The sequence below is a fragment of the Dasypus novemcinctus genome, chromosome 28 (genome assembly GCF_030445035.2).
Source record: "Dasypus novemcinctus isolate mDasNov1 chromosome 28, mDasNov1.1.hap2, whole genome shotgun sequence".
Lineage (NCBI taxonomy): Eukaryota > Metazoa > Chordata > Mammalia > Cingulata > Dasypodidae > Dasypus > Dasypus novemcinctus.
The window spans coordinates 26763650-26791342 of NC_080700.1; the positions used below are offsets into that span (position 1 = coordinate 26763650).

At 37.1% G+C, this 27693-nt stretch overlaps 1 protein-coding gene across 7 annotated transcripts in view; it reads right to left on the reverse strand.

The window, feature by feature from the left end:
• The window catches only part of PDE10A (phosphodiesterase 10A), a 763936-nt gene that overhangs the window by 145506 nt on the left and 590737 nt on the right, over nt 1–27693 (reverse strand). For all 7 annotated transcript variants that reach the window (XM_004465920.5, XM_058289686.2, XM_071212528.1 and 4 more), the window contains one exon: nt 7860–7888. In XM_004465920.5, coding sequence (XP_004465977.2) covers nt 7860–7888 — 29 coding nt within the window. The remainder of the gene's footprint in view (nt 1–7859; nt 7889–27693) is intronic.

Below are 27693 nucleotides of genomic sequence, written 5' to 3' on the forward strand. Positions count from 1 at the left end.
TGCAACTCAGTGGTTGAGCATGCACTTCACACGTACCAGGTCCCAGTTCAATTTCTGGTACCTCTTTAGATAAATACAATGATATATTTACGATGTGGGGGAAAATAGAAAACAAATTTATTTCTGAGTTTTAAATTTAAAATTTGTCATAATATTGGAATCCCAGATGCTGATTTTTAGTATGGCTTCTCCAGAACTATTCACTTCAGAACTTGTTCATGAAACCAAAAATAAAGCTTCTTTGTGTGAAATCACCAAAATATTCCTCAAAGAGCAGCAAATGTTCAACTTCATAGAAAATTGTTCTTCCTTCTATATTGAATTCAGCATTGCTCTCACAGTTCCAATTTCAAGAAAACACATTTTGAAGAAAGAAATAGAATTATTTTACTCAACTTGTAGGCTGAAGTAAGTCCTACCTCCATTGTTACTCTCTGATAAATATTCAAACATCCATCTTAAATCCTAAACATTTTTAATGGCATTACTATTATAAAGCATATTACTTTAACCAAATAATACAAGTCCATGAAGACGACCTTTAAATAAATCTCTGATACTGAGATGGAAAAGAGATACAAGTTGATAGCTTTTTAGGCTACTGTGTTTATTGCTTCCATCTCCTATCAGAAACATCAAGATCTAAAAATTGACTAACCTCACCTTGACCATCATGCCAGGCCACTCTGTATATTTACCAGTCTGACCCAGTTTTTCATTTCCCCCTCCCTGCCCTACAAAACCCTTCCATCCAGCCCCTATCATCAGCAAACAGCTCCCCCTGACCACTGCGTGGTGGTTTGCGACTTGATGTACCTAAGAAAACCATGGTCTTGAAACAGGTCCATACCTGTGGGTGTGAAGCTATTGTGGGTGGGACTGATGGACTAGATTACTACAGTAAGGTGTGACCCAGGATGGGTCTTAATCCTCTCATTAGAGTCCCTATAAATGAATGAGTATGGAAAGAGGGGACCACAGAGACAGAGAGAAACCTCTGGAGGCTGAGAGTGTCGAGGAGGCTGGAGGTTGTAATTAGTGGAATGCAGAGGCACAGAGAGAGACCCCCGGAAGCTGAAAACAGAAGCCACGAAAACCAGGAAGTTGAAAAGATGAGACCCGGTGGAGAAGAGAGACTGATCTGGACATTTTCACGGCCTCAGAGCCCTAAGCTTGCAGCCATATAAATCACCATTGTAAAAGCCAACCCTCTTCTGGTATATTGCCTTGGCAGCTTTTTAGCAAACTAAAACACCCTCCATTCTCAAATCTCACTAAAAGTAATACGTTTTTACCTTTTGCCATAACTGAAACCTTCCAGCCCTCCTGACAATACTGCTTCTTGTAGCAGAACTGATGATCACATAATGTAAAATCAATCTGTAGAATGTATGGTCATGGGCATTAAGCAGATGAATCAGAAATGTTTTAATAAATGCCATAACAGATATCTTATAAATATGAAGAAAAATCTGACTATTCCAAGAAAGCTAAGTCTGTAAAAGTTAACATCTTATGAACTTCTCCTTCCCTTACTTTACTAATAACCAACAACCACCAAATAAAGGCAACTAAATTTGATGACAATGGCTGCTACATGCCACATCTTTCCCTTACACATTTGGTTTGAGTCACAATAACCTCCCTGCCAGGTCTTGAACACACAGGCCTACTCCTGCCCCAGGGCCTTTGCACTGGCTCTGCCGTCTACATGGGATGCTCTGCCCTAGGTGTCAACCTGGTTCATCCCCTCAATTCCTCAAAGTCTTTCTTCCACTCTCTTCTCACTGCACACTCAACCACACCCAGCCCTAACTCTCTTACCCCACCGGCACACCCAGGCTTATCCTTGGCTGCACAGTCACACCCACCCCTCACCCACCCCTAATTTCCTTACCCACTTCCTGCTTTGCTTTCCTCTGCAGCACTCAACACCACTCAACATAATGCAGATGTTTAGTTATTTTATTGACTTTAATCCCACACTAACATCAATCCTTGCCTATTGCCTTTGTTGATATATTCGAACAGCCTAAAACAGTGGGGGCTCAGTATTTCCTGACTGGTTTGATCTGATTAGTAAAACAGTATTATACTGGTTAAGATACATGGGCTTCAATAGGTAACTGACAGTCTCCCACATAATTCTAAGGAGAGATGAAAATATACATATTAGAGGGAGGTGGATTCATAGTGAGTTCAACAATTGTACCAAAATTTATCAGTCATTTTTTTTTGCTCTTTAAAAGATATTATTGTGTTTTTTATACACACACATATGTATAATGAAATTTGGCACTTTATTTTTGAGTGTACAGTTAACTGGAATTAACTAACATTCACAGTGTTGGCTGTACAACCAGCACCACCATCCATTGCCAGAACTTTTTCATAACCCAGAATGGAAATTTTGTAATCATTAAGTAGTAACTCTCCCATTCCCTTCCTCTGCCACCATCCCCCAGCCCCTGGTAACCTCTAATCTGCTTTCTGTCTCTATAAATCTGTTTATTCTAAGTAGTTCACATAAGTGAAATCTTACCATATTTGTCCTATTGTGCCTGGCTTAGTACACTTAGCATAATGTTTTCAGGGTTAACATGTTGGAACATGTATCAGAAATTTATTCCTCTGTGCCTGAGTAATATTTCATTGTTTGCATATATTATATTTTGTTTATCCATTCACCTGTTGAGGGACACTTAGTTTGCCTCCATCTTCTGTCTATTGGGTATATGCTGCAATGAATACTACATACAAATATCGGTTTAAGTCCCTGTTTTCATTTCTTTGGGGCATATATCTAAGATTGGAATTGCCGGGTCATATGGTAATTCAATGAAATAAATTAAGATTATATGTTAGACTGAAAAGGGAATTGTAAATGTGAGGAAATGGTTAGAGTTAGTGGTAACACATTATAGTGTGTATAATCAACATTGATGATTTTTAAATGTGGTTGAAAGGGGTAGTCTGGGGGGGTTAATGCCAATTGAAAGCAAGCTAGAGGATATCTAGGGACGGTATAACAGTGTTTTTAGTGGTGGATGATGATTATGGTTAACAATACAAATACAAGTATGTTCCTCTATTACAAAATGTTAAGAATATGGAGATAACATGGGGAAATTTCAACTAATGTAACTGTATTGACAATAGTAAACAGCAATATTGTAGTATTTGTACAGCAATGGCAAAGAAGGTACTATATCAGTGCTAAGGGTCAATAAAAGAGGTATAAGGGGGTAAAGGATTTCCCTTTTGGAGTAATGAAAACATTCTGAAATGGACTGAGCTGATGAAACCACAGATCTGATGAACTGGGAGCTACTGAGTGCACACTTTGGATCAACTGTACAAAGCAGGAGGCCATATAACACAGTGAACCCTGTATGTTGAATAATGGACTGTGGTTTACAGTACGAATATGAGAATGTTTTCTTGTGAACTATAACAAATATATAGTACTAATACATGGTGTTAATAATGGAATGGTTTGCAGGGAAAATACAGTAAATACAAGCTACAGACTACAGATAGAGGTAATATTATGATGATGTTCTTCCATCATTTGTAACAATTATGTCACAGCAATGTAAGGTGCTGGTGCTGGGGCCATGTATGGGAATCCTGTATGGTATGCATGACAGTCAGGTAGGCTAACAACTTCACAAATGGAAGAAAGACTATGTGTTAGATTGAGATTTATCTCAGTAGGTTGACATGGGTCAAAACAAGATGAAACGAAGCTGAAGTAGATGTACAGTCCTGCAGGTAAAATTATAAAACAAAATCTGTTGGAAAATAACCTTTCTTGGTTCTCCTCCTATCTGACTTTTCCTTCTAAATCTCCTAAGATAATTTTCCCACACCTTTACCACCACTGAACATTGGTATGTCCAGAGTTTGGTGCCTAAGCCTTTTCTCCGTAGACTCTCCAGGTAATGACAATTAGTCTCATGACTTTAAATACCAACCATATTTCATAGACCTCAACATTTATATCTCTAGCTGGGAACTGTCCTCTTAACTCCAGATCCATCTATATACTTGCTTTGTAAGTACCTCCTCTTCGATGTCTGATAACTCACATTTAACATGTCCCAAACTAAGTTACTGATTTCCCAGCCCCACTCCCATTCCTTCTGCAGACTTCCTCATATCAGTAAAGAGAGACTTTATTCTACCAATTTCTGGGACCAAAAAAATTGGTGTCACTACTGATTCCTCTCTTCTCGCATCCCACGTACAAGCCAAGAAAAATGTTGTCACCTCTGCCTTCCTAATATATCCAGTCTCTGATTTTCTCTCTCTTTTTTTATTAACCACTTTATTTCAAATTCAGAAAAATCAAAGAACAGAAAAGGGCAACTCAACAAGTTATGGAAACATGACCCCTAAAAAGTTCTTTGTCAGGCACTTGTATCTCCTTTAATTCCAACTGCTAACTCAGTTGTTCCTCTAGTGTTCAGAAAGATACACGATGAACAAAGATTAGTTAAATGACACAGCCAAAGTCTCCTTATTAATGAAAAAAAAAAAGAAAAAAATGCTTAGTCATATCCACATCTCACAAAACCAACTCCATATTCAAATTTTTACCTTTAGAATTAATATAGTACCAACTTTGTTTGTGCTACAAAAATTTACTTGATTAAGTAATTATTTTTTTAAAGAACATACTTTTTTATTGTCTTTTTTAAAAGGTACATAAAACACACAAAATGTTACATTAAAAAATACGAGAGGTTCCCAAATACCCCACTCCCCACACCCATTGCTCCTCCCACATCGATAACCTCTTTCATCATTGTGGCGCATTCCCTGCATTTGGTGAGTACATTTTGGAGCACTGCCACACCACATGGATTACAGTTTACATAGTAGTTTACACTCTCTCCCAGTCCATTCAGTGGGTTAGGGCAGGATATACAATGCCCTGCATCTGTCCCTGAAATATTATTTAGGACCACTCCAAGTCCCAAAAATGCCCCCACATCACCTCTTCTTCCCTCTCCCTGCCCTCAGCAACTCCCGTGGCCACTGTCTCCACATCAAAGATACAGTTTCTTCCATTGCTAGAGTCTTAACTCAGCATCACTGCAGCCCTTCTCTTCGCCTCCAGCAAGCTCTGCCTAGATTAGACTCCTGCTGTCGCCTCCCTTACCTCCCTGTTTATTCTCTTGGTGGCTAGAGTGATTCTTCCTAAATGAAAGCTAGATGACATCACTTCTCCATTGCAGTCCTCCTGTGACTTCCAGTTGTTCTCAGAATTAAATCCAAAAGCGACACAGGGGACTACAGGTCCTTCGATGCCCCTATTACATTCTAACCTCAAATCCTATTTACTCTTCCCTCCACTCACTCTGCTCCCACATTGGCCAAGCATTCTTCTCCTCCTTCTGGTGGATTCTCCTAGTCCAGTCAGGAACCTGCTCAAATGTCAACGTCTCAAGTACATCTTCCATGACCATCCCAGATAATCAATAAGCTAATATTAGCCACCTCGCCCCACCCCAATCCCCATCATTCTCTGTCCCCTAAACCAGCTTTATTCGTCTATATATTTAGCACTTCAAACTGCCTGATAAATATGCATATTTCCCCGTTGTCTCAATCACCCTTTCCCAGACTATGAGAAACATAGTCTGTCACTACTGTATCCCCAGCCTGTTGACTCAATGGCAGGAAGGAAAGATGACAGGGAGAGAAGGATAGAGAGAAGAAGAAGGATGACAGAAGGGAGAGAGAAGGAAAAGCAGGAAGGAAGAGGTTGAAGGGTACAAGACTTACAGATATGACTTGACTTCATGTAGAAAAAGAGCTTGGTCTACAAGATGCTCAATAACCAGCAACGTCCTTCAGGTTCTCAAAAAAGCTAATTATCCCATAAGACTGTATCTACAGATACCTAGTATGCAAACCAAGAGGGTTATCTGTCTCAGCTCATTTTCTCAGGGATAAGCCCTAATTGGTTCATAATGTTCTATTACAGCTGTAACATTTAAAGAAAATATATTTTGATAAAGCAGTTGTCCACAGCATGTCAACCAGACACTAAGGAGGCCTGTGTAAGTTTAAATTATGAGTATGTTTTACTGCAAAAGACAAAATCCCATCCTTATATGCAAATAGCTCTCATAGGGAGATGGGTGTAGCCTTTTTTGAGTCACTCCAAAAGTCAAAACTAAGACTAATGAATGGCAATTAATGGGAGGGTTCTTGGCTCCAAGTAAGAAGTACTTCACTATCATCAGAACTGCCTGAGAATGTAACACTCTGTCTCACTAAAGGGCATGCTTTTCTTTAAGGTTTTATATTAGAGAAGCCATGGATTGGGCATGCTTTTCTGACAAATGATGAACTCAAGCAGAAACCCTGTTTCAGTCAACTCTATCATACTGCTGCACTGGACATTTCTAAATTTTAGTCGTATTTTAAAACAATAGTGCTCCATTTGGCAAAGCAAATTCTGAGTATTAGTCAAATAAGCATTGGCCAAAAAATGGAGTATATTCAGAAAGAAACTTTAAAGGATCCTGGCAACTAGTATTATTCAAAGTTTTTCAGCTCAAGCATTTAGTATCTCTCAATTAGAGATGAACTTTCTCCACATTTTGTGTAATAAAGTAACATTATAAAACAATAGCAGAGATAGATTAAGTAGAGTGTTATCATTATTTCTAAAGGCATTAAAGATATGATGTGATATTGTCAGTTGTATCTGATTTCACTAGAAAATAAGGCACTGGCAAGTATCATTCTTTAGCCATTCTCTGCTAAAATTACAGGCTGACCCCAGAATCTACTTCCTTCTACCTCTTCAAATATCTTGAAGGACCACACTTGGAACTCTGTGACTTTGAACTCTTTCAGTATGACATTAATAGTGAAGGCATCCAGTGAAAGCCTGGAGGCTCAAGGAAACCGTAAAGACAGCTGCTATGAACAGAGGGAATTCTGACCGATCATCAAGCGCTGGCAATAGCTCTGATCATTTTAGAGGTTCCTGTCTTCAGATGATCATGGATAAAAGGATATGTGTTCCTGATTCTCTGAACAGTTATTTAGTTTATAACTTCTAATGAAGAGTGAACACTTGCATCAGATTGCTTCAGATGCAATTCAAACTGATTATTTTTGACATAGAGTCCACACTTAACATCTTGATCTGTGTACAGGAAATACAATTAAGCTATGTCCCTACGCCATTAGATAGAACTTTATATTACTATACACAGTATGCCAAATGCCTTCATGCATGCCCCCCCATTAGCTTTTACGTCTGCTATGTCTCCACTACATATAATATTTCTCAAAACATCGATGTAATGTCTTCAATAATTGAGTAATCACCTTTTGTTTTCCCCAAGGAAGGTGCATGGAGCTAGACAGGCAAGGTAAATGAGTAAAGCTGGCTGACTGGAGGACTGTGACAAACTGGAGGACACCTCACTGAACTGAAGGTGGAGTCTCTATTTGGCCTTAGCAGATTGGTACTGGGAGTGCTGTCTCCGTGTAGCCATATCTTCTGGTTTCCCAAGAGAAGTCAGAAACCCAATCTTTATAAGCCATCTCTCGATTTCTAAATGCCGGCAATGAATTCAAACCAGAAACCTGCAAGCATCGGACAGGCCAAATGAAATGCATCTGTCAGCTGGACTCACACTCCAGGCCTCCCATTTGCGAGCTCCCTCCCTACTCGCTGCATTCTGTATTCATGAGTGATACTGTGGAGAGGACACTCGGCGTCTGCCGTTATTTTCCTACTGCTTTAACGGGGGAGAGTACTCAGACAACGCACAAAAGGATTTCTTACTCCCTATATTGGGACAGAAATTATTATTCACATTACTTACCCTGCTGACTTGCTTAGGAGCTGATTCATCTGAGGGATGGAAAAGGAAGAGGGAAAAAAAAAGACAATTAGAAACTCTACATAGGTTCGGAAATAGAGAACATGTCATTCATGCTCCATCAAGTGGAAGTCACTTTTGCAACGCTTCCTTTTACTAAATCTAAGAATATGCCTTTGAAACTTACAGATATGACTTAGAGGTGTTAAGCGCCTTGGTCAACCTGGTTTCTGAAGTGTCCCAAGCACAGGGCAGTTTCCTGATCCTTACAAAGGGAGAGCAACTGTCTGCGGCAGCCTTTAATTTAATGCTGTTGCTATATTGTGCCCTGTTCCTGTGTCATTTTGGGTCCCATGAGTCATTAGCAATCAAACCCTAACTGCCACCGTTAGCACACTCCTCACATGCCAAAAACTGAACGTATTGTGTTACTCCAAAGCACAGCCTAAGTTGTCTTGTCACAGCCCCTCAAGTGCAGACAGGATTGTGATTCTCCTTTCGCCTTCAATATTCATATGAGCTAAATTACTGAGGCATGATATTTCCTCTTCATGGTCATCTTCCTGAGAATAAACATTTAACACCCATCACCCTGTCTCATCCCAAATCCCATCCTGACCAGTACCCCCAATACTGGCCCCTGCGTTCAGAACCTGACTTGGCCATCACGCCTAAGCTAAACACACACACACGCACAATCTTTCTAATATACTCCGTCTATCATGCCCCTCAATTGCTAAAGAACCTAAAGAGACTAAAAAACTTACTTTTGCCACTCTGCAATACTGACACTGACGTCACCTGAGGACATTTTAGAAACACCAAACTTGGTGCTATCAGATAGTAGGTGTTCAATAATCAATAGCTTCTTTTGATATTTTCTTGCAATTGTTCCAAGGCTCTGACTTTAGATCAGCATGAGCACTGCATCTGACTTCTCTAAGAAGAATGTATACATTCATTTTCTTTTCTACACTGGAGTCACATCATAGGATATTTCATGTACTCTTTACTCCTAACTCCTAATTCCCTCCCCTGAAGTTCTCCAAAGATGGTAAGATTTAATGTATTAATAATAAAAAAAATATATTAAGAGATTCTAGAGTGAAAGAGGCGCATATACTTCTGTTTTTTTTTTTTTAAAAAAAGCTTTTATCAAAGAAATTCAATGACTATGGTGGAAAAAGTGAAAGTCTATTATAAGAGATACAATAAAAAGCAGTAGTTTTGTGAACAGGCTTAATATTAAAACTGAATGGAGTTAATCAAGCTATTACACTCTGGACTTTTTACCCTTCACTAATTATTACTACGGATTTGAAAGTTAGCTCCAGGACGGAAGAGTCTGAATGCCCAGACATCTGTAAATAAATGTGCCTTTCATTTTGTCCTTTAGTCGTGCTGAAAATGTTACTCAGACTTGAGGGTACATAATATACTCCACTGATTTGCATTTACTTAGAGATGATTTCTGGATATTTCATCTTATACACTGATTTAGAAATGTATCCCCTTTCTCCTCCTCTAAACCAGAAGCTAAACAATTACTGTAAATGAATGCCAGGCCTCTTACAGTCAGGAAACATGGTATCCTTGCTAACTGGAGAAATTAACTGTATACAGTGTTATTAGTTAAGATGTCATATATAAGATATTTCTTATATATGAAATAAAAATAATTTCAGAAAGTTACTGTCTATGCTCACTTAAGGGAGATTTATAAGACAAGGATAAGAAATCTTCACTCCAAACATCATTTTAATAGTTTTTAAAAGCTGGACCACTGTCCATGTAATGCAGTGGTTCTCCAGAATGTATTCGTCGGGTGCAGTGGATGTGCCACTGTGATGGAAGAGTTTGTTGATGTAGGAGGGGTGGCGTGGGTGGGGTGGGGGTTATATGGGGACCTCATATTTTTTGAATGTAACATTTAAAAGAAAATAAAGAAAAAAAAAAGCTTTAGCAAGAATAGCTTATGAAAAAGTAATCCCCCAAGATGGCACCTTCAATTGAAATCAATATCTTAATTTACAGATATGTGTGTATATTATATATTTGCATATCTTTGTATATGCATATATATATCTTATCAAAATGTATATGCATTTATTAGCTTCAGCCCAAATAAGATCATTTCCTTATTTTCAAATACTGGAGTCTTTCAAGACTCGGCTGAAATTTTCTTTCGTCTGAGAGGCTATCTCAATAGCAATAGGCCCACTGATCTCGTTTCCTCAGAATTTTTATACATATCCTTTCTGTCAAGAAAGCAGAGTGCTATATATATTAAAAAAAAATGGTAAGTTTGGAGTCACAATAGACCTGTGTTCAAACCTCAGCTTCATTTACAAAATGTTGATCAGGTTCCTCCATCTTTCCAAAACTGGTTATTTCATAGATATAAAATAATTTAAAATTCTGTTAGGAGGGAAACGGACTTTGGCCCAGTGGTTAGGGCGTCCGTCTACCACATGGGAGGCCTGCGGTTCAAGCCCCGGCCCTCCTTGACCCGTGTGGAGCTGGCCCATGCGCAGTGCTGATGCGCGCAAGGAGTGCCGCGCCACGCAGGGTGTCCCCCGCGTAGGGGAGCCCCACGCGCAAGGAGTGCACCCATAAGGAGAGCCGCCCAGCGTGAAGGAGGGAGCAGCCTGCCCAGGAATGGCGCCGCCCACACTTCTCGTGCTGCTGACGACAACAGAAGCGGACAAAGAAACAAGAAACAAGACGCAGCAAAAAGACACAGAAATCAGACAACTGGGGGAGGGGAGAGGAATTAAATAAATAAAAATAAATCTTTAAAAAAAAAAATTCTGTTAGGATTAAATTAGATAATGCATATAAAGTTCCTGCATGTAGTAGGCTCTCCATAAATTTTAGTCCTTTTCCCCTCTCCCATTCAACTTGGTATTAACTGTATTCTGCCTTCCATTGGTAACCAACTATACAGCATGTGAATGACTTAATATAATTTCTTGAAGAGAAGACTGTATCTAATATTTATTTTATATAAAATATGTTTCAGCCGACATCAAACCAGTAAAGCACTGGAAGATGATTACTTTCGCCAGTGGTTTAGAATCTCTTACTGTAACTATTAAATACAATTGCCACTCACTTTTTGTTGTAGTGTTCTCACTTTGTTATTTTTAACATTAAGAACCAGCCATTTTTGGAACAGCATGAATCTTGTAAGCAAAAATTGGAATACCAGGTTAATTGGGTTGTGCCAACAAACTCTCAATTTCATAGGGTTACTAAAGGGAAAACAGGAAATAAAACTATAAATCACTAAATAATTGGAAGATATGAGGAATTATATACTTATGATATTCTTGGGTCAGATTGTTAAGAGGGTAATGTAAGTTTCTAAGCCAGCTCACAAAATAGGAGAAGCAACCATTTTTTTCCTGAAGGATTATGATTTTCAATAACCTGTAGAATCAGATATTCTCTGATACATAATGGTGTAACCTAGTCATTTTGAATTAATTCTATATAAAAAGAATGGGACTGTTCCTGGCAAGACTTCAGTCTATGAAGTTCTCCAATTTTATAAATGAAAAGTGATGGCTTAAAAAACTATCGTATACACTATGGGTATCATTCTGACAGAACAAAGTGAAGTCAATTCATCTAAATGCTGTTGACGTCTGGGGAATTATTTATTCACTGTCTTAACACATAAAGTCTACATTCAATAAAGTCTTCCCAAATTCAGTTTCAAGTAGTTGTAATGAAACAGCCAATAATTTTTAGAATCTATTATAAATCAAAAATATTGAGCTGCCTTAAAACTCTTAGAATGTTTTGTGTCTTTTTAAGAAACATTGGTATTAAGTTGCTTCAGTGTTGAGGATATAGTGAAATGAGAATCCCCAAGATTTTCTACTATATTTATAAAAATAATAAAAAGAAGAAAGACCTTAGCATCAAAGTCCATGTATTCTAGGAATTTTCTGAAGATGGAAAGCCCGAGAAATCATTGTTTACCTCCAGATTCCAAACATATTCAGGAGCATGCAAGAGTCCTTAAACTTTGGCTATCACACATTACCGTGCCAGCAGAGATTGTAATTGGGAATTGCAAATAGTAGAAGATACTGGCACTAAATACATATAAACATTAATAACTCAGGAAGAGGTTAGAATTTTGCTGAACTGATTATCTTATTTTGAACTACAGTAACCGTAGTAATATATAAGTTGAAAAATACATTACAAAAGTTCCAAGTTATTTGAAAATTTTTGAAGAGGTGTTTTGTTAATATTGCATCTGTTATTGCCCAGATTACTATTAACTTTATTTGTACATCTTTAAATTTCTCATCTAAATTTGCTGAAAGGAAAAATTAGGCAGATTTACAGTGTCTCTAAGAAGGTATCTCAAACTCGCTGCACTGACTGGACAGTTTATCAGATGCGTAGCAGGTAGAAGAAGTTCTGAATACTGGTTCTCTGAGTTTTTGTGTACTCAATGCTGAAAACAGACTTTTCCAGAGTACATTAAAAAAAAATTTCAGCATCTGCAGATGGGAGAAGATTTTGAGTGGTGCACTTTTTGCTTCAGACCAGCTGACAAGGAAAACAAAAAGACACCCTCTAGGGGAAAGAAAGAGCCTGCTAACGTCAAAGGGAGGATAGAGACCATTAGCAGATAAGATGACAGCTCCCCACATGGGAGTGCCTAGCGAGCCTGCGTGAAGCACACTCACGTCAAGGGAATCGTTTCACTCTCGATGAAGGAACCCTGCTGTAACTACAAAACACATACATGTATATTGGACACGAGTATTATTTGTTATTGATACCACCCAAAGGAATAAAACAAAGATTCCAGACAAATGTTCTGTGTTCTCAAATAAATACTAATAAAAACCAGCATACTGCCTCTTTTTTGTTGCCACCATCCTACTTCTTCAACATTTCTTGTACCAGGTGAGAAATAATGACTTGGAAGACTTTTTTTTTACATGATGATTTAAAAGTAACAGTAGCTTATAGCAATGAAGCGTTGATGTTCATTTTCCCTTTGTCTCAAGTTTGATAGACGTGATAAAACATTTCCATTTTATAAAATACCATTTTATTTATGCTCCTAGAGAAAAATAATTAGATACAATATTAAAAATAATATTCCACATTTGCCCATGAAGGATTAACTGTATAGAAATTTCCCTCCAGTGGTAAACAATCAGGAAACTACACAAAATATACCAAAAAAAAAAGGGTTTTAGACATTGGAAACCTGGATGCAGAAGATAGTTATCTGAGAGAGAAAACACTTGAAAAAAAGTTCAACATTCACTCCAGATAAATGCTCTCAGCCATTTATCCCCTCAGAAACTTAAGAGGATATTCTTAACTTAATAAAATCTACAGATACCATCAGATACCATCATAGTTAGTGGTAAAGGTTAAGTGTTCTACCTCTAAGAAGGGGAACAAGGCAAGGGTATCTGCTCTCAACAGCTCTACTCAACATTATACTGAAGGTCCTAAGCAACAAAATAAGACACACAGGGGTGCAGATGTAGCTCAATGGTTGAGCACCTGCCTCCAATACACAAGGTCCCAGGTTCTATTTCAAGTACCTCCTCAAAAATAAAAATTTAAAAAAAGACACATGCACAAAGATAAATAAGGCAAATAGTTTGGAGAGAAAAAATTATGATCTTTATTCATAGATAGTAAGATCATGTAGGTATAAAGTGATGAGGAATCTACATGCACCAAAATACTACTGGAATGAACAAGTGAAGTTAGTAAGCTCACAAGATACAAGTTCAACAATGAGAAAGCAATTATATCTCTACATGTTAGCTATAAACAATTTGAAATTGAAATAAAAAATGAAACTCACTATAGCATCAGAAAACATGAAAGACTTAGACATTTAACTAAAATATGTAAAATCTGTAGAAATAAGACTACAAAACATTGCTGAGAAAGTCAAGTCCATATAAATGGAAAGATATGCCCGCTTTTTGCAAAATTTATATGGTAATGCAAATTATCTAGAAAAGTCAAGTCAGTTTTGAAAAATAAGGAAGTTGGAGAATTTACACAACATGATTTCAAGACTTGCTACAAAGCTATGTTAGTCAAAACAGTGTGGTTCTGACATATGATAGACATGTAGGCCAAAGAACCTCAAAAGAAACTCTAGAAATAAACATATGTATATATGGGATTCTTGGCAAAGGGGCCACAGTAATTCACTGGACAAAGGATAATCTTTGTTTAACAAATGGTGCTGGAAGAAATGAATATCCACTTCATACAGAAATGTATGAAATGTATCCATATCCATACAGAAAAAATAAACTTCAACCCTTATCTCATATCAAATATAAAAATTAATTTGAAATGAATCATAGACATAAATATAAGAGTTAAAACTATAAAACCTCTGTAAGAAAACATAGGAAAAAATCTTCTTAAGCTTGAGTTAAGGGCAAAGACTTCTTATGCAAAAGCAAAAACCATGATTGAAAAAATTGGTAAAATGCACTTTATCAAAACTAAACATGTTTGCTCTTCAAAAGACTGTCAAGAAAATGAAAAGAAAGCCACACATTGAATGAAACTATTCTCAAAATATATATGATAAAGAATTTGTATTCAGAATTTACAAAGGATTCTTGCTATTCAATAGTAATGTCAATACCAAGAAGACAAATACCCAGGATCAAAAAAGATTTGAACACGTGCTTCACAAAAGAATATATACAAATGGCAAATAAGCTCCTGAAAAAAGATACTCAACATCATTGGGCATTAGGGTAAAGCAAATTATAACCAAAATAAGATGCCACCACCAACACTAACAAGAATGGATATAACTAAAAGGAAAGAAAGTGAAGAAACTGGAATTTACTATATTCCTAAAATCATGGTGTATCCAAATAATGGAATGTTACTGAGCACCAAAAATGGACAAATTACTGATAGATGCACCAACACAGGTAAATCTCAAAACCTTTATGCTAAGTAGGAAAAAAAAGCATACACATATGACTCTGAAATTCATATGATATGAAATTATTATAATAAATTCTGGAAACTATAGTGAGAAAAAAGCAGATCAGAAGTGGGAAGACAGTGTGACAGAGTTGTACTCATTTGTGGTTTCCCAACACCTGGCTCTTCTGCCCCTTCTATCTGAACCCATAGTTAGTACTAGATTTGATAGGCTTATGTCCAAGAGACTTAAATCTTTCGGTTGTTGATGTGCTGGTTGGGCCCTGAATCTCAACAAAGTTGCAGCACCTACTCTCCAGTTCACTGGACTCACTCAGGACAACTAACAAGTAGATGATGATGGACAACAACCATCCCAAGGAACAGAGAGTATCTACATTTGCAAGCAAGATTGTTCCATCTGTCTGCTTATTGTTATTCTAACAACGTAAAAACTTTTACCACTGATGTGGAGGCAGTGACCACCGGACATTCTGAGGGGAGAAGGAAAAATCAGTATAATATGGTGACATTTGGGGACATTGGAATTGTCCTGAATGATGTTGCAATAACAGATGCAGGCCATTATATATCTTGTCATAACTTACAAAATTGTGCTGGAGAGAGTATAAACTATAATCCATACTTAGTGGCACTGCTCCAAATGTGTTCACCAATTTTAACAAATGTACCACACTAATGAAGGATGTTGTTAATGTGGGAAAGTGTGGGAGGGGTAAGGAGTGGGGCATAAGGGAATCCCCTATATATTTTATGTAACATTTATATAATCCAACTATGCTTTAAAAAATTAAAAATATATATATTTTAGAAAAAGAAGTGAGAGCAGAGGGGAGATTAACTGCAGAGACATATGGGAATTTTTGAGGGTGACAAGAATCTGGTTGTGGTGGTGGTTACATGGCAATATATAGTCATATAAATTCGACTGAACTTAAAATTTTAGGTCAGTTTTGTTGTATGTCATTTATACCTTAATAAAGCTGGTTAAATAAAATGTCTTCCACTTAGGACATTAGCTTGGTTTGAAGCAAGTACCAGGATTTCTTTATTCTACTCTTGTCTTTGTATCTCCATTCCAGATACCACCTTGACTGGACTGTCCTCCTGTACTCAAACTTCAGTGCCAGTGCGAGCAGCAGTGGTGGGCACATTAACAAGTCCTTCATTCCCTCCTTCTCACTGTCACCAACAGTTATTCCCTCATGTTCACTGAAAATCATGTACCTCCTTCCCACAAAACTGCCACACATCATTCCTCTGGGTGCTAGATGGCAAGTAAACCATGGATAGCGCTATAGGGAACTGCAAAAATTACCTTAGCAATAGGCTGCTGGGGATTCAATGGGAGTTTCCTCCAGGACTCAGAGGACGGCCAAGAGCCAAGGTAGAAGACTGGTAAGCAAGTAAGAGTCACAGGTCCTTGTCCATCATGCGAAAATTGGCCATGAGTTATATTAGCCTTGGAAATTTGAGCTGTGGATTCAGTAAGAGCCCAGAGGATGGTTAAAAAGTCTAAAGGCTTTTGTGTGGTATGCCCGACTCTACAGAACAATTAGGGGAGAGTACACCACCTCATTTGTGAATAAGGTTCAGAATTCCTTCCTGCTGTTGTGCACAGGCTAGAAAGCCAGAAACTGCATTTTCGGATTACCTTGTGCCTAATCAGATGTACTAATGCGAGACTGAATTTAGAACTGGGTTAAGTGGGACAAGAGAGAGGACACAGGTACCCATTTTGCTGGAAAGGATCAAGGTAGAAAGTATGAATGTACAGACACCAGTCTCCTGACTCCCTGAGGCTTCCTGTTGCTGTGATGGCAACTTTACTCTCAGAGGAGAGTAATTCCCAGGGCTGATTTTTCTTGGAAGTTCCACCAAGAGCTTACCTCTCCAGCCTTTCCAATGGTTTTGTAAGTTATCTGATACATTTATCTCTGTATAACCTAGTTTAAATTAGTTTCTCTTGTCAATAATTGAGCTCCACGGATGTTTTATTAGTAAAAGTTTAACATCTAAAAATTAAGAAATATTTCACTATAAATTTAGTGAATGAGAACCAAGAAAACTGTTTTTTTAAATTTTCTTTTTCATTTACACACACACCATATCCACTAAACATAAACTTCCCCTTCTCCTCCGATTCCCTGATAACTTCTACTCTTGGCTTCTGGGGATTTATTGCTGTTTCGAGACATCTCTCATAGAAGATATCATACAATATTTGTCCTCAGGTGTTTTACTTGTTTCACTGAGAAAGATGTTTTCAAGGTTCTTCCGTGTTGCAGCATGTCTCGTAACTTCATTCTTTCTCATGGCAAAGTATTCCACTGTGTGTATGCACTACAATTTGCTTATCCATTCATTTATTGACAGACACTCGGGTTATTTCCACTTTGTAGCTATTGTGAAAAATGCTGCTATAAGCACTGGTGCACAAGTATCTGTTTAAGACCCTAAGTATATACCCATATGTGGAACTGCAAGGTCATTCTATATTTAACTTTTTGAGGAACTGCCATATTGCTTTCCATGGTGGCTGTATTTCACATTTCCAGCAACCATATCCTAGAATTCCAATTTCTCTGTACCTTCTCCAACACTTGCTGTTTTCCATTTCTTTAATAATAGCCTTCCTTGTGGGTATGAAATAGTATCTTATTGTGGTTTTTATTTATATTTCCTTACTGGCTAATGATATTGAGCATCTTTTAATATGCTTATTGCCATATGTGTAGCTTCTTTGCAAAAATTTCTGTTCAAGTCCTTTCCCCAATTTTGAACTGGATTGTTTGTCTTTTTGTTGTTGCATTGTAAAAGTTCTTTATATATTCTGGTCATAAAGCCCTTATATCATATGTGATTTACAACTATTTCCCCATGCTGTAGTTTGTCTTTCATTTTATTGATAATGTCCTTTGAAAGACAAAGCTTTAAATTTTGATGAAATCAAATTCATCTATTATTTCAAGAAGCTGTTTTAATTAACATAAAATTTGAAACCAAATATTTTGGATCACATTTGTAGTCATGCCAGTCTCAAAATCAGAATCAGACTGTTTTGCTTTGTTTTGTTTTGTTTTGAGACTCACTCTGATTCACAAAACAAGACACAAATATAAAACATTGCTTCAGGAGGTTTTGTTCTTGGCATGTTTGTTTATTTTAATGATTTTTCTTACAAAGTCAAATGATTATTCAATTAAAACGATCAAGAAACTTGAAAATATATATTTACAAATTTCTCTTTCAAAGTTGAGTCACTAACCATATGAACAACTAATCCCATGTCTTTAACAGGAGACACCCAAACATAAACTACGCCAGCTCTTGTATAATTTCATGTGATTAAATATTCACTGACAACTTGTTTTAAAGGATGAGAGCTGAGCAAAAACATTACAAATACAACACACTTATAAGAAGTTCAAATAATCATACAGATAGAGCACAATGAACTGAGTCCTGCATTAAAATAAGTTGAACATTCAGACAAGTACAGAGGTAATCTGTAGATGTTCTCCAATGCAATAAAACTTGGTACATTCAAATATGTTTGTTATTTTGTTATAATTTTAAAAACTTAAAATAAATGTAAAGCAAACATTTCCAGAACTCCTGATGCACTACTGGAAAACCCTAGAAATCTAAAGAACACAGCTTGAAAATCATATATTATGTGATTGTACTTCTTACTACTTTCCTTTTGGTTTTATGCCAAAATCAACTGAGAAAAGAACATTCTAAATCACAGCTGTATTTGATCTATAAGATGAACTCCATTCAAATAAAATAAATGCAGGGGATTCAAGTTTGAGGCATCTAGCCTAAATAATCATATTTTAAATCCAACTTTAGGCTCACAAGAAGTGCTACATTAATTCTGGGTACACAAACTTTCCTTCCCCAAAGACTTCCCTTGGGTTTGAATAGTTTCATATTTTAGCGCTTTCATTTCTTATTGTCTATACTTACATATGTTTCTATTTAGGGTCTAAAATATTGTTTATTAGAATTTCCCATTACACAGAAGTATCATCGATTAAGCAGTTTTATCTTCCTGTAAATCAGGTAAACCAAGCTGTAGCTCATGAATACCTCTAAAAAATTACAATATCCTCTCCCCACACTTCTCCTTCCTGCTTACCCTGGCTTTTGCTTTCTTCATTCTTATCACTTCTAGCACAATACATAATATGCTAACTTATTATTTTATTATCTTATTTATCATTTTATTGTCTGTCTTCCCTCCAACCTCACGAAAATGAAAGTTCAATAAGGGCAAGAATTTTTATCTCTTTTGTAAAATTCTGTTTCCTCCATGCCTACAACTGTGTCTGATACAAAGTAAGTGATTCAGTAGCTATATGTTCAATGAATAATTGGATGGATGACAACTACTTAACTGTAAATGGTATTAAGCGATTTATCCAGGAGTATCAATTGGGTAAATAAATATTTGCTCAATGTCTACTAGGTTCTTAGACTGAAAATATTAAAAGACAGATCATCTTCTATTAATGAACTGCATTACTTTAATATTTTCATATCCACCAGAGCACCAAAAGTGTAGAGTAAAAATCAATCGACAAGTAGAAAATTTAAAAGGTCAAAATATTCATCTATAGTATGACACAGATACATGTAATATATGTACTTTCCCAATTTATAGACCATATCTTCATAAAGTGCTGATATAATAAAAGCTCAAATGAACATTTCAAAATATGAAAAACTATGCAAAGCTAAACTTCAGAAGGTTTAAAGCAGCAGAAGTAGGACTCGGAGATTTAAAAAGAAAATAATCAGAAGGTTTGAAACCAAAGTGACCTACTCTTAAGAAGGTAATAAGCTGCTTATCACATCTTAAAAAGAAAAGAAAAAATATTCCCCAATTTATATGAAGAAAAAAATACAACCAAGCATTTTTAGATAGGCGGCTTCACTTTAATACTATAGGAGGATAAAATATTAAATCTTGGTATTTGTAGACAAGTAAATCAAACACAGATAAAACCTCTCCTCAGGACTTTACAAGGAAAGGAGAGGATTTTATTTCCTGTCAGATTACTAATCTTTTTTAGTCCACCACTACCCTCCATAAGTGAATGAAAATAGCAATTGCAATCATTTCTTCTAAATCATTTCTTCTAAATAAAGAGAAATGAAATATGGAGCAGGTGGGCCAAACTGTGCTTTTAACCAAAGAAAATCATATTTCTTAGCTTCTTTGACATAGCAGTGTAGGCGATTTCAGTCTATCTTATTTCACTTTAGAGTGATCTACAGCACTTAAGTGTGATCAAAAGATAAGGTAACATCCCATCCCACCCCTAGGACTTCACTCCATCTCTCAGGCAACTTTAGATGCTTAGAAAGAACTACTAAATGAAGGTACCAACATAATTTTATGGCCTGCAGTGACTGGAGGACAAAGGGACTATGGAGAGATACATAGTGACCAGAACACTGGGGGTACCAAAGTCTCCTGGATATGACCTTTCAAGATGGCAAGGACAGTGGGCAAGCCATCAACAATTGTTAGCAAGGCCAGGAAGCACAGTTTAAACCCTTGTAAGACAAGGAACCATAATTTCTCCCAACCTGAAATCCCTCCTTCCCCTTTATGCTCCCAGTCCTCTCATGCCTTCTAGAGTAACCAATGTTCTTCCTTCTCTCCCAGGCACACTCTTTCTTTCATCATTTCTGAACGGTCTAATGGGTATTGGGTAAAACTTTAAAATTGTGTTTAAACTTACTTCACTCATATGATCCTTGTAAAAATAAGTATATGTTTGTCATGATAATGCTCAAGAGACTCAATGGCTTGAATGTTTGTAGCAAAACATCCCTGTACAGTCAATGCACGATTCATGGATTCCGTATTTGCAAATTCGCCATCTCACTCAAAGTTACCTGGAACCACCAAATCCACATCCACGGCACCTTCGTAGCTATTTGCAGACACGTGCATTGAAGGGGGAAACTTTGAGTGGCCAGACTTGCAGGTTCCTACCCGAGGTCCAAACAATTGCCTTGTCTCAGCTCTTCTACTGTAAAGCGGCCTTTTCACAGTATGTTTCGTAACACGTTTTAGGCACTGTTGTCCTTTTTATTGGGTGATTTTAGTGTTTAAAATGTCCCACAGTGTACTGCTTGTGTCCTGTGTAGGGTTCCAAGCATAAGAAAGCTGGGATGTGCCTTATGGAGAAAATGCCTATTATTTAAGCTTCATTCAGGCTTTTCAAAACACAGCCTTTTCTCAGGAGGCTGTATGGTTTAAATTAATATTTTCATAACCAGCTAGAAAGTTTCCATTTAAAATTTTAACCCACGAAGTGTAAAATTTTAGAGGTAAATGATACCCTTCCCAGAGCTTGACAATCTGCTGAAAGGCTGCCTTAATTCTAAGTGCTGCTCTTACCTCTGTTGCATTGATCGTCTACGCGCCTGTGCTGATAGAAATTCCACACAGTCTGAAGTGAGGTACTGCAAGTCCTTCCACTTTGTCAGTGCTTTTCAAAATTAATATGTCTCTTTTGCACTTCCATTTAAATTTTACAGTTAGCTGCTCAATTTCCAGGAAATGACCTGCTGGAATTCTGAAAGTGATTGCACTGGATTGATAGATCAATTTGGGAAGAAATGTCATCTTGACAATATTGGGTCTTACAATATATGCTTACAAATTGTATCTCCATTTATTTAGATTTTCTTTAATTTCTCTCAGCACTGTTTGACAGTTTTCAGTGCAGATTATTTCAACTTCTTTTGCTAAATGTATTCCTATATAATTTTTTTTCCATTTTCAGGCAACATTAAGTGGAATTATTTTCTTAATCTGATAATTTGAAATGGAATTATTTTCTTAGTTGCCTTCAGATTGCTCCCTTCTAGTATATAGAATTGATTTTTGTATATTCATCTTGTATCCTGAGACCTTGCTAAAACTCATCCAGTAGTTGCAGTAGTTTTTTTGTGGCGTATTTGGGATTTTCTACGAACAAGATGAAGTTACCTGTGAAAAAAAGTCATTTACTTTTTCCATTCAAAGCTGGGTGCCTTTTTTGCCTTATGGTTTAAATTAACAAGGTTCCTTTATTAATTTGATAAAAGAGTTTATCATCATGAATGGGCATTGGATTTTGTCATATACTTCTGTATCCATCAAAGTGATTGTGTGTGTTTGTCCTTTATTTTAGCAATATGGTATAATAAATTAATTGATTTACTCATATTAAACTGACCTCTCATTCCTGGAATAAATCCAATTGGTCATACTGTATATTTTTTTACATGTTGCCAGATTTGGTTTGGGTAAAGGAATCAAAAGTTTCTATCAGCAACTGCAAAGTCTGCAGTAACTCAACCCAACTCAATTCTTGAGTCAAACTACCCAGGGTTGAGCCAGATCCCACAAATACAGGACAATCCACTACAAGGCTGTCCTACAGAACCAGCCTGAAGTTGAGGGGCCCAGCCACCCACACTTTTGACCAACTGGCTACAAATGTGGGGATGCACCACCACCCCCCAGTCCCTTGGGTAGTATAATTCATAAGAACATCTCACAGAACACATTGAAAGTGCTATATTTGTGATTATAGCTTTATTATAGGAAAAGGATACAACAAAAAGCTAAAGGAGAAGTCTAAGAAGGTCTTGGATGCAAGCTTCCCTGTCCTTTTCACATGGAGCTAGAACACAGCACCTCTGGGCACACAGATCTATGTTATCAATCATGGAAGCTTGCTGGGGGTTTAGGCTTCAGAGTTTTCACTGGGATTTCATTATGTAGACCTGATTGATTGACCCAACGGCCATGTGGCTGAACTCAATCTGAGCTCCCCTGTCCTCCACTGTGCTTGGGCTGGTATCAGTAACTCAAAGTCCCAACTCCCTAATCATACGGTTGGTCTTTCCTGTGTGGCCAAGCCCACCTTAGACTGCAGAATGCTGGCCCATGGCTGCTCCTCCTTAGCATATGAAATGCCAGGTGTAGTCCTGGCCCATGGGGAGTAACAAGACATTCCTATCAGGGGAAATTCCAAAGATTCAAAGGTTGCTTCTCCAGGGACTGAGGACAAAGGCCAGCCAAATTTCTTCTTATAAAATATGTGGTAAAATTTTAAAAATACGTCATTCTAATCCTTCACGCACACTTTCAGAAAATAGAAGAGGAGGGAAAAAATTGCAACTTAATATGAGCCCTGTATTACCCAGGTTTCAAACCAGACTAAGACAGGAGAAGAAAACTTTAGATCAGGGTTTGTCATGGGCATGGATGTAATCATCCTTAAACATATGTATAAGAAGAAACTTGGCTGGTTCACTGGAAGAGAGAATATCACTACTGATTCCATGGAATTTAAAAGGACTCTAAGGGGATATTATGAAAAACTTTTTGCCAAAAATTAGTTAACTTCAAAAAAATGGATAAATTCCTAGAAAGACACAAATTACCAAAACAGACTCGACTCAACAAGAAATAGAAAACCTGAACTGACCTATCCTAATTTAGTTTTTCTGCAAGAAAAAGCCCAAGCCCAGATGACTTTACATCAGTAGTGATGTCCTCTTTTTCATTCCTACATTGAACATTTGCGTACATGCTCAAAGGTTTATGGATAATTTTGGTTTCTTTGATTTAATCTTGTTTTGTTTTTCTATTTCATTGGCATCTGCTTCAAACTGTTGTTTCATTTCTTCTGCTTGCTCTGGTTTAGTCTGTCTTTCTTAATTTCTTAGGGTAGAAACTCAGATTTCTGATTTGGGACACTTATTCATTTCTACTCTATATATTTACCTCAAAAGGACTTCTTTAAGCATAACTGATATACTGTCTGCTCTGTTAACTTTTTGTCAATTTTTTTTTTCTCTGTTCTCCAGACTGGGTGGTTTCTATCTTCAAGTGCACTTATTCTTTCTTCTATCTTATGAATTTTGTTGTTGGGCCTCTCTAGCCTATTTTTGTACTCATCAACCCTAAAATTTTTAATATTATATTGCTACTGAGAATCTTTATTAATCAATTCATTCGCATACTTTCCTTTAATTCTTTAATTCTTTCAACATGGGTTCCCTTTGTTATGACTATATCTCTAAGAGCTGTTTTGAAATCCCTGCTAAATCTAACATCAGAAACAGTCAAAGACAGTTTCTACTGACTATTCTTTTTATTGAATATGGATCATATTTTCCTATTATTCGTAACTTTTTACTGAAAACTGGGCATTTTGATAACATTTTGCAGCAAACTCAGATTCTGATGTTTTCCTCCATGACAGCTGCTGTGACTGCAGCCCTCAAGACTGCTTAGTGGACTGCCAATGATAACTCTGTGGACTCTGTATTCCCTGCAGAGTATGGGCTAATGATGACTCTGCTAGACTTTGTTTTATTTTATTCTGGGGGTCTTTTTAAAAATTTCAGTTTTCACTTGTAAATCTGGCTTTGGAGACCTTCTTATAGTCACATAACTGAGTGGTCTGGCAGTGGATGTGCCCCAGCACCTCCAGTCACTAAGGTTTCCATTTCTGTAGCTGCATCCACGCACAGGACTATTTTCTGGTTCCACTGGGGCCCTTTCCCAGGGTTGACCAGAGTGGTAAGGTCAAACTACTGGCTGGCCCTCCCTTGCATAGTGGCTCTGTGATATCATGGATGGAGGAAAGAGGATGCCCAGCACTTCAATTTCAGGGACCCCCTTTCAATGGTGGCAGAAAAGTCTTCAGTCTTCACTGTCTGTCCTGCCTGCCAAAACTTCTGCAACAAAGGTACAAGGGTAACAGTGCGAGGCCATAATGCCACAAATTCCCATGGTTCATTATTCAGCATTTTCTGGAGCATATGATTGCTTTGATTTTTGTAGGCCTTTGCTTGATTTCCAGAGCACTGAAGTAGCTGTTTTTGTTAATTTTTGTCAAATTTATAGCTGCCTCTTGGACGCAGGACTTGCTGTTCCCTTCCCTCAGTCACAGCTCTAAGTCCAACAATTTGTTCAAACTCAGCATGTGTTTTCACGATTTCTGGGTCCTCTTTTGGAAGGTTCATGGGTCAAACTTATTTTCAAAATAATACTGAGATATTATCTGTGTTCTTTATTCTCATTCTCTTACATATGTACATTGGACTTTTCCAGAGACTGTATGATATAATATTTAATGCACTGTTACTTTCTATTCTAATGCTTTCAAAAATGTTTTAAGTCATAAGTTAGGATATAAATGTGTGAATTTTCAGAAGTTAACTCGGGTGCCCTTAACTTTCTATCTTTGCTTATACCTGATACATTCTCTGCAACTTCTTTAATATCTACCAAACAGTAATTTTGAAATCTTAAGTTTGCTTTGCTCCTGCACAGGAACATGAGATGTAGCTTTTGTTTTCATCTAAATGGTTATTACTTAGAATGTAATATTTTATAATATTTTATCTCAAAATGAAATTTATTTATTGTAGATTGCTTATATATAGGACTGGACCATTGTCTTTAAAAAGGGAGCTCAGAAAACTCCGTCTCTCAACCTAGAGCTGCACTGTTTATGTCTAAAGATACTCAAGAAGATGAAACTGACCTATCAGAAGATTTTCTGACTCACAGAAGAGAGGAATCTACTCCAAAGAAACTGGGTGAAACTGTAAATAAGAAACAAAAATATAAAGAAATATTCCCTTCAGATTTTTAATAATTTAACTTATTGTGTCTTATGCAATAGAGTAGTTTCTATAAGTATCATGGTACCAGTTGAGATGCAATGTTATTTTAAGACAAATCCTTCAAAAAGCAAAGAAAAAAAGAGCTAAATATTTTCAGTGCAGGCATAATGTACTCTGAGAAAGCCCAAAATTGTTTACATTCTGCTTTTCAAACTAGAAATGTCAAAGTCATTGGCTTCAGGGTAAGTTGGCTGGAGAAGCACACCCAATAGCTAGCACAGTAACAAGATATTATATAGTTGAAATTGCTGAATGCCTGCTAGATGTAAAGTCAACAAGAGAATTCACAGTGTTGCCATTTTTCAATGACTTAGTAACACATGATAAACTTCAGGGCAAACATAAAAGGGTGAGTTAATCTCTCATCTGCAAAAACTGTCATTTTGCCTTCCCACAAACAAATGCAGCTGAATGTGTTGTTTTACATTGTATTTGTCTGAAATCTGCATATTAAGAGCATCAAAGAGTATCTTCTTTCATGTGAGTACTGGACAAACCAACCCAAGGACTGCTGAAGCGCTGGATCACTTTTTTTGAGTATCATGGTTTATCCTGGAGCCACTGCACTGACATTTGTACTGGTTAAACCGCTGGTGGCTTTATCAAATCAGATGGTGATATCAAACTTTGCCAGCATTGTATTTTTCTCCACCAAGCACTTGCAAAAAATATATAAAAAGAGAAGTCCTTTATGTGACTACTGGGCAACCAAAAAAAAAGTGGTGTTCAAATATTTAACATGTTGAATAACTTTTTTCAATCTCTCATACACACACAGAGAAGACAATGCCAGTTTAACTGAAAAATGCCCTTGATGAAGCCAGTCCTTCTCTGCCAAACTTGCCAATTTACCATCAAAATAGGGCACAGGTATTCACCAAGCAGTGCCCACGTGTGCCACCTCCATACCAAACACATTCCTCCCCACCATTCTGTCTTTTCTCAACACAGACACCTCTAAGACCACAGAGGCTATGCCAGGACAGATGGCCCAAGGTTACTTGCATTGCAGCTGGGATCTGCTGGAGAGAACTTTCCTGATCAGAATACCAAAGTCCATCCCTTTGGGTCCACACAGAAATTTTTCTCAATGCAGAAAATGCTCTTTCCAGAATCTGAACCAACCACCAGGAGTTGTAATTCCTTTTTTTTTTTTTTTTTTTTTTTTTGGTCACGGGAGATCCATGATGTAGAGATTTGAATTTTACTTTGGAGGTGATGTCCCAGATGACAGAACACCTAAAATTTTTACTGAATTTTTAGGTCCTCTGAATCAGTGCAGGGCTTAGCTCTTGTGTGCTGGTAAATGTTTAACAACTGCGGCCCTGGGTAAATACACTCTGACTTGTGGCATGTGCATGCTATAAATAGTCCAATGGTGTGCGGGAGGCAGTTTGCACAGACTTGCAAGAGCCAATTGTTAATTTTTCAGGAATTTTGTAAGATTGTCATTAAAATAAAGCTGTTGTTAAAATACAAACTATATAAACTTAAGATTAAATAGTAGATACTTAAAAGGTAACAAATACTTAAAACATCACATTCTAATTATTTTACTACACTTTACTTTGATCTAGATTCTAGATATTATATATTGTATCTGTATGGTGAAATACTATAGCTTGGTGTGTTACTGTACTTCTTATTCCTAACCCCCACTTGGTGGCAGCATGTTGCTAGCTTAAAGTCAACAAAGGTGGAATTATTTAAGTGCTAGAGTAGAAAATCTTTAACAATCACCTCTCCCAGGGAAGAAACAAACAAACAAAGAGAATGCCTTGACTTGAAGCATTTGCCTATTGCCAAAGTGTAAATACTCCCACCCAAGGCAGATTTCAACCTGACATCAACTGGCCCATAAAATTCCTAAAAATTGATCAGTTGTGAGCCAATAAAAGCCAGTCCAAAACACCCCTGGCTCTTCATTTTTCTTTGTCATTAACTTTCTTGTTTTGTACAATTTTGAGTTCTCTACACACTGAGGATTTTCAATAAATTTTTCTATTATTTGTACAGATCTGTATCTATCCTTTGAAACACTTCACAATCATTTAAAATGAAAATCATTTGTTTTACAGATTTACTTGAAGAGGTTGAAGAAATGGCAGTATAGTTCTTAAGGGCCCAAATATCAGAC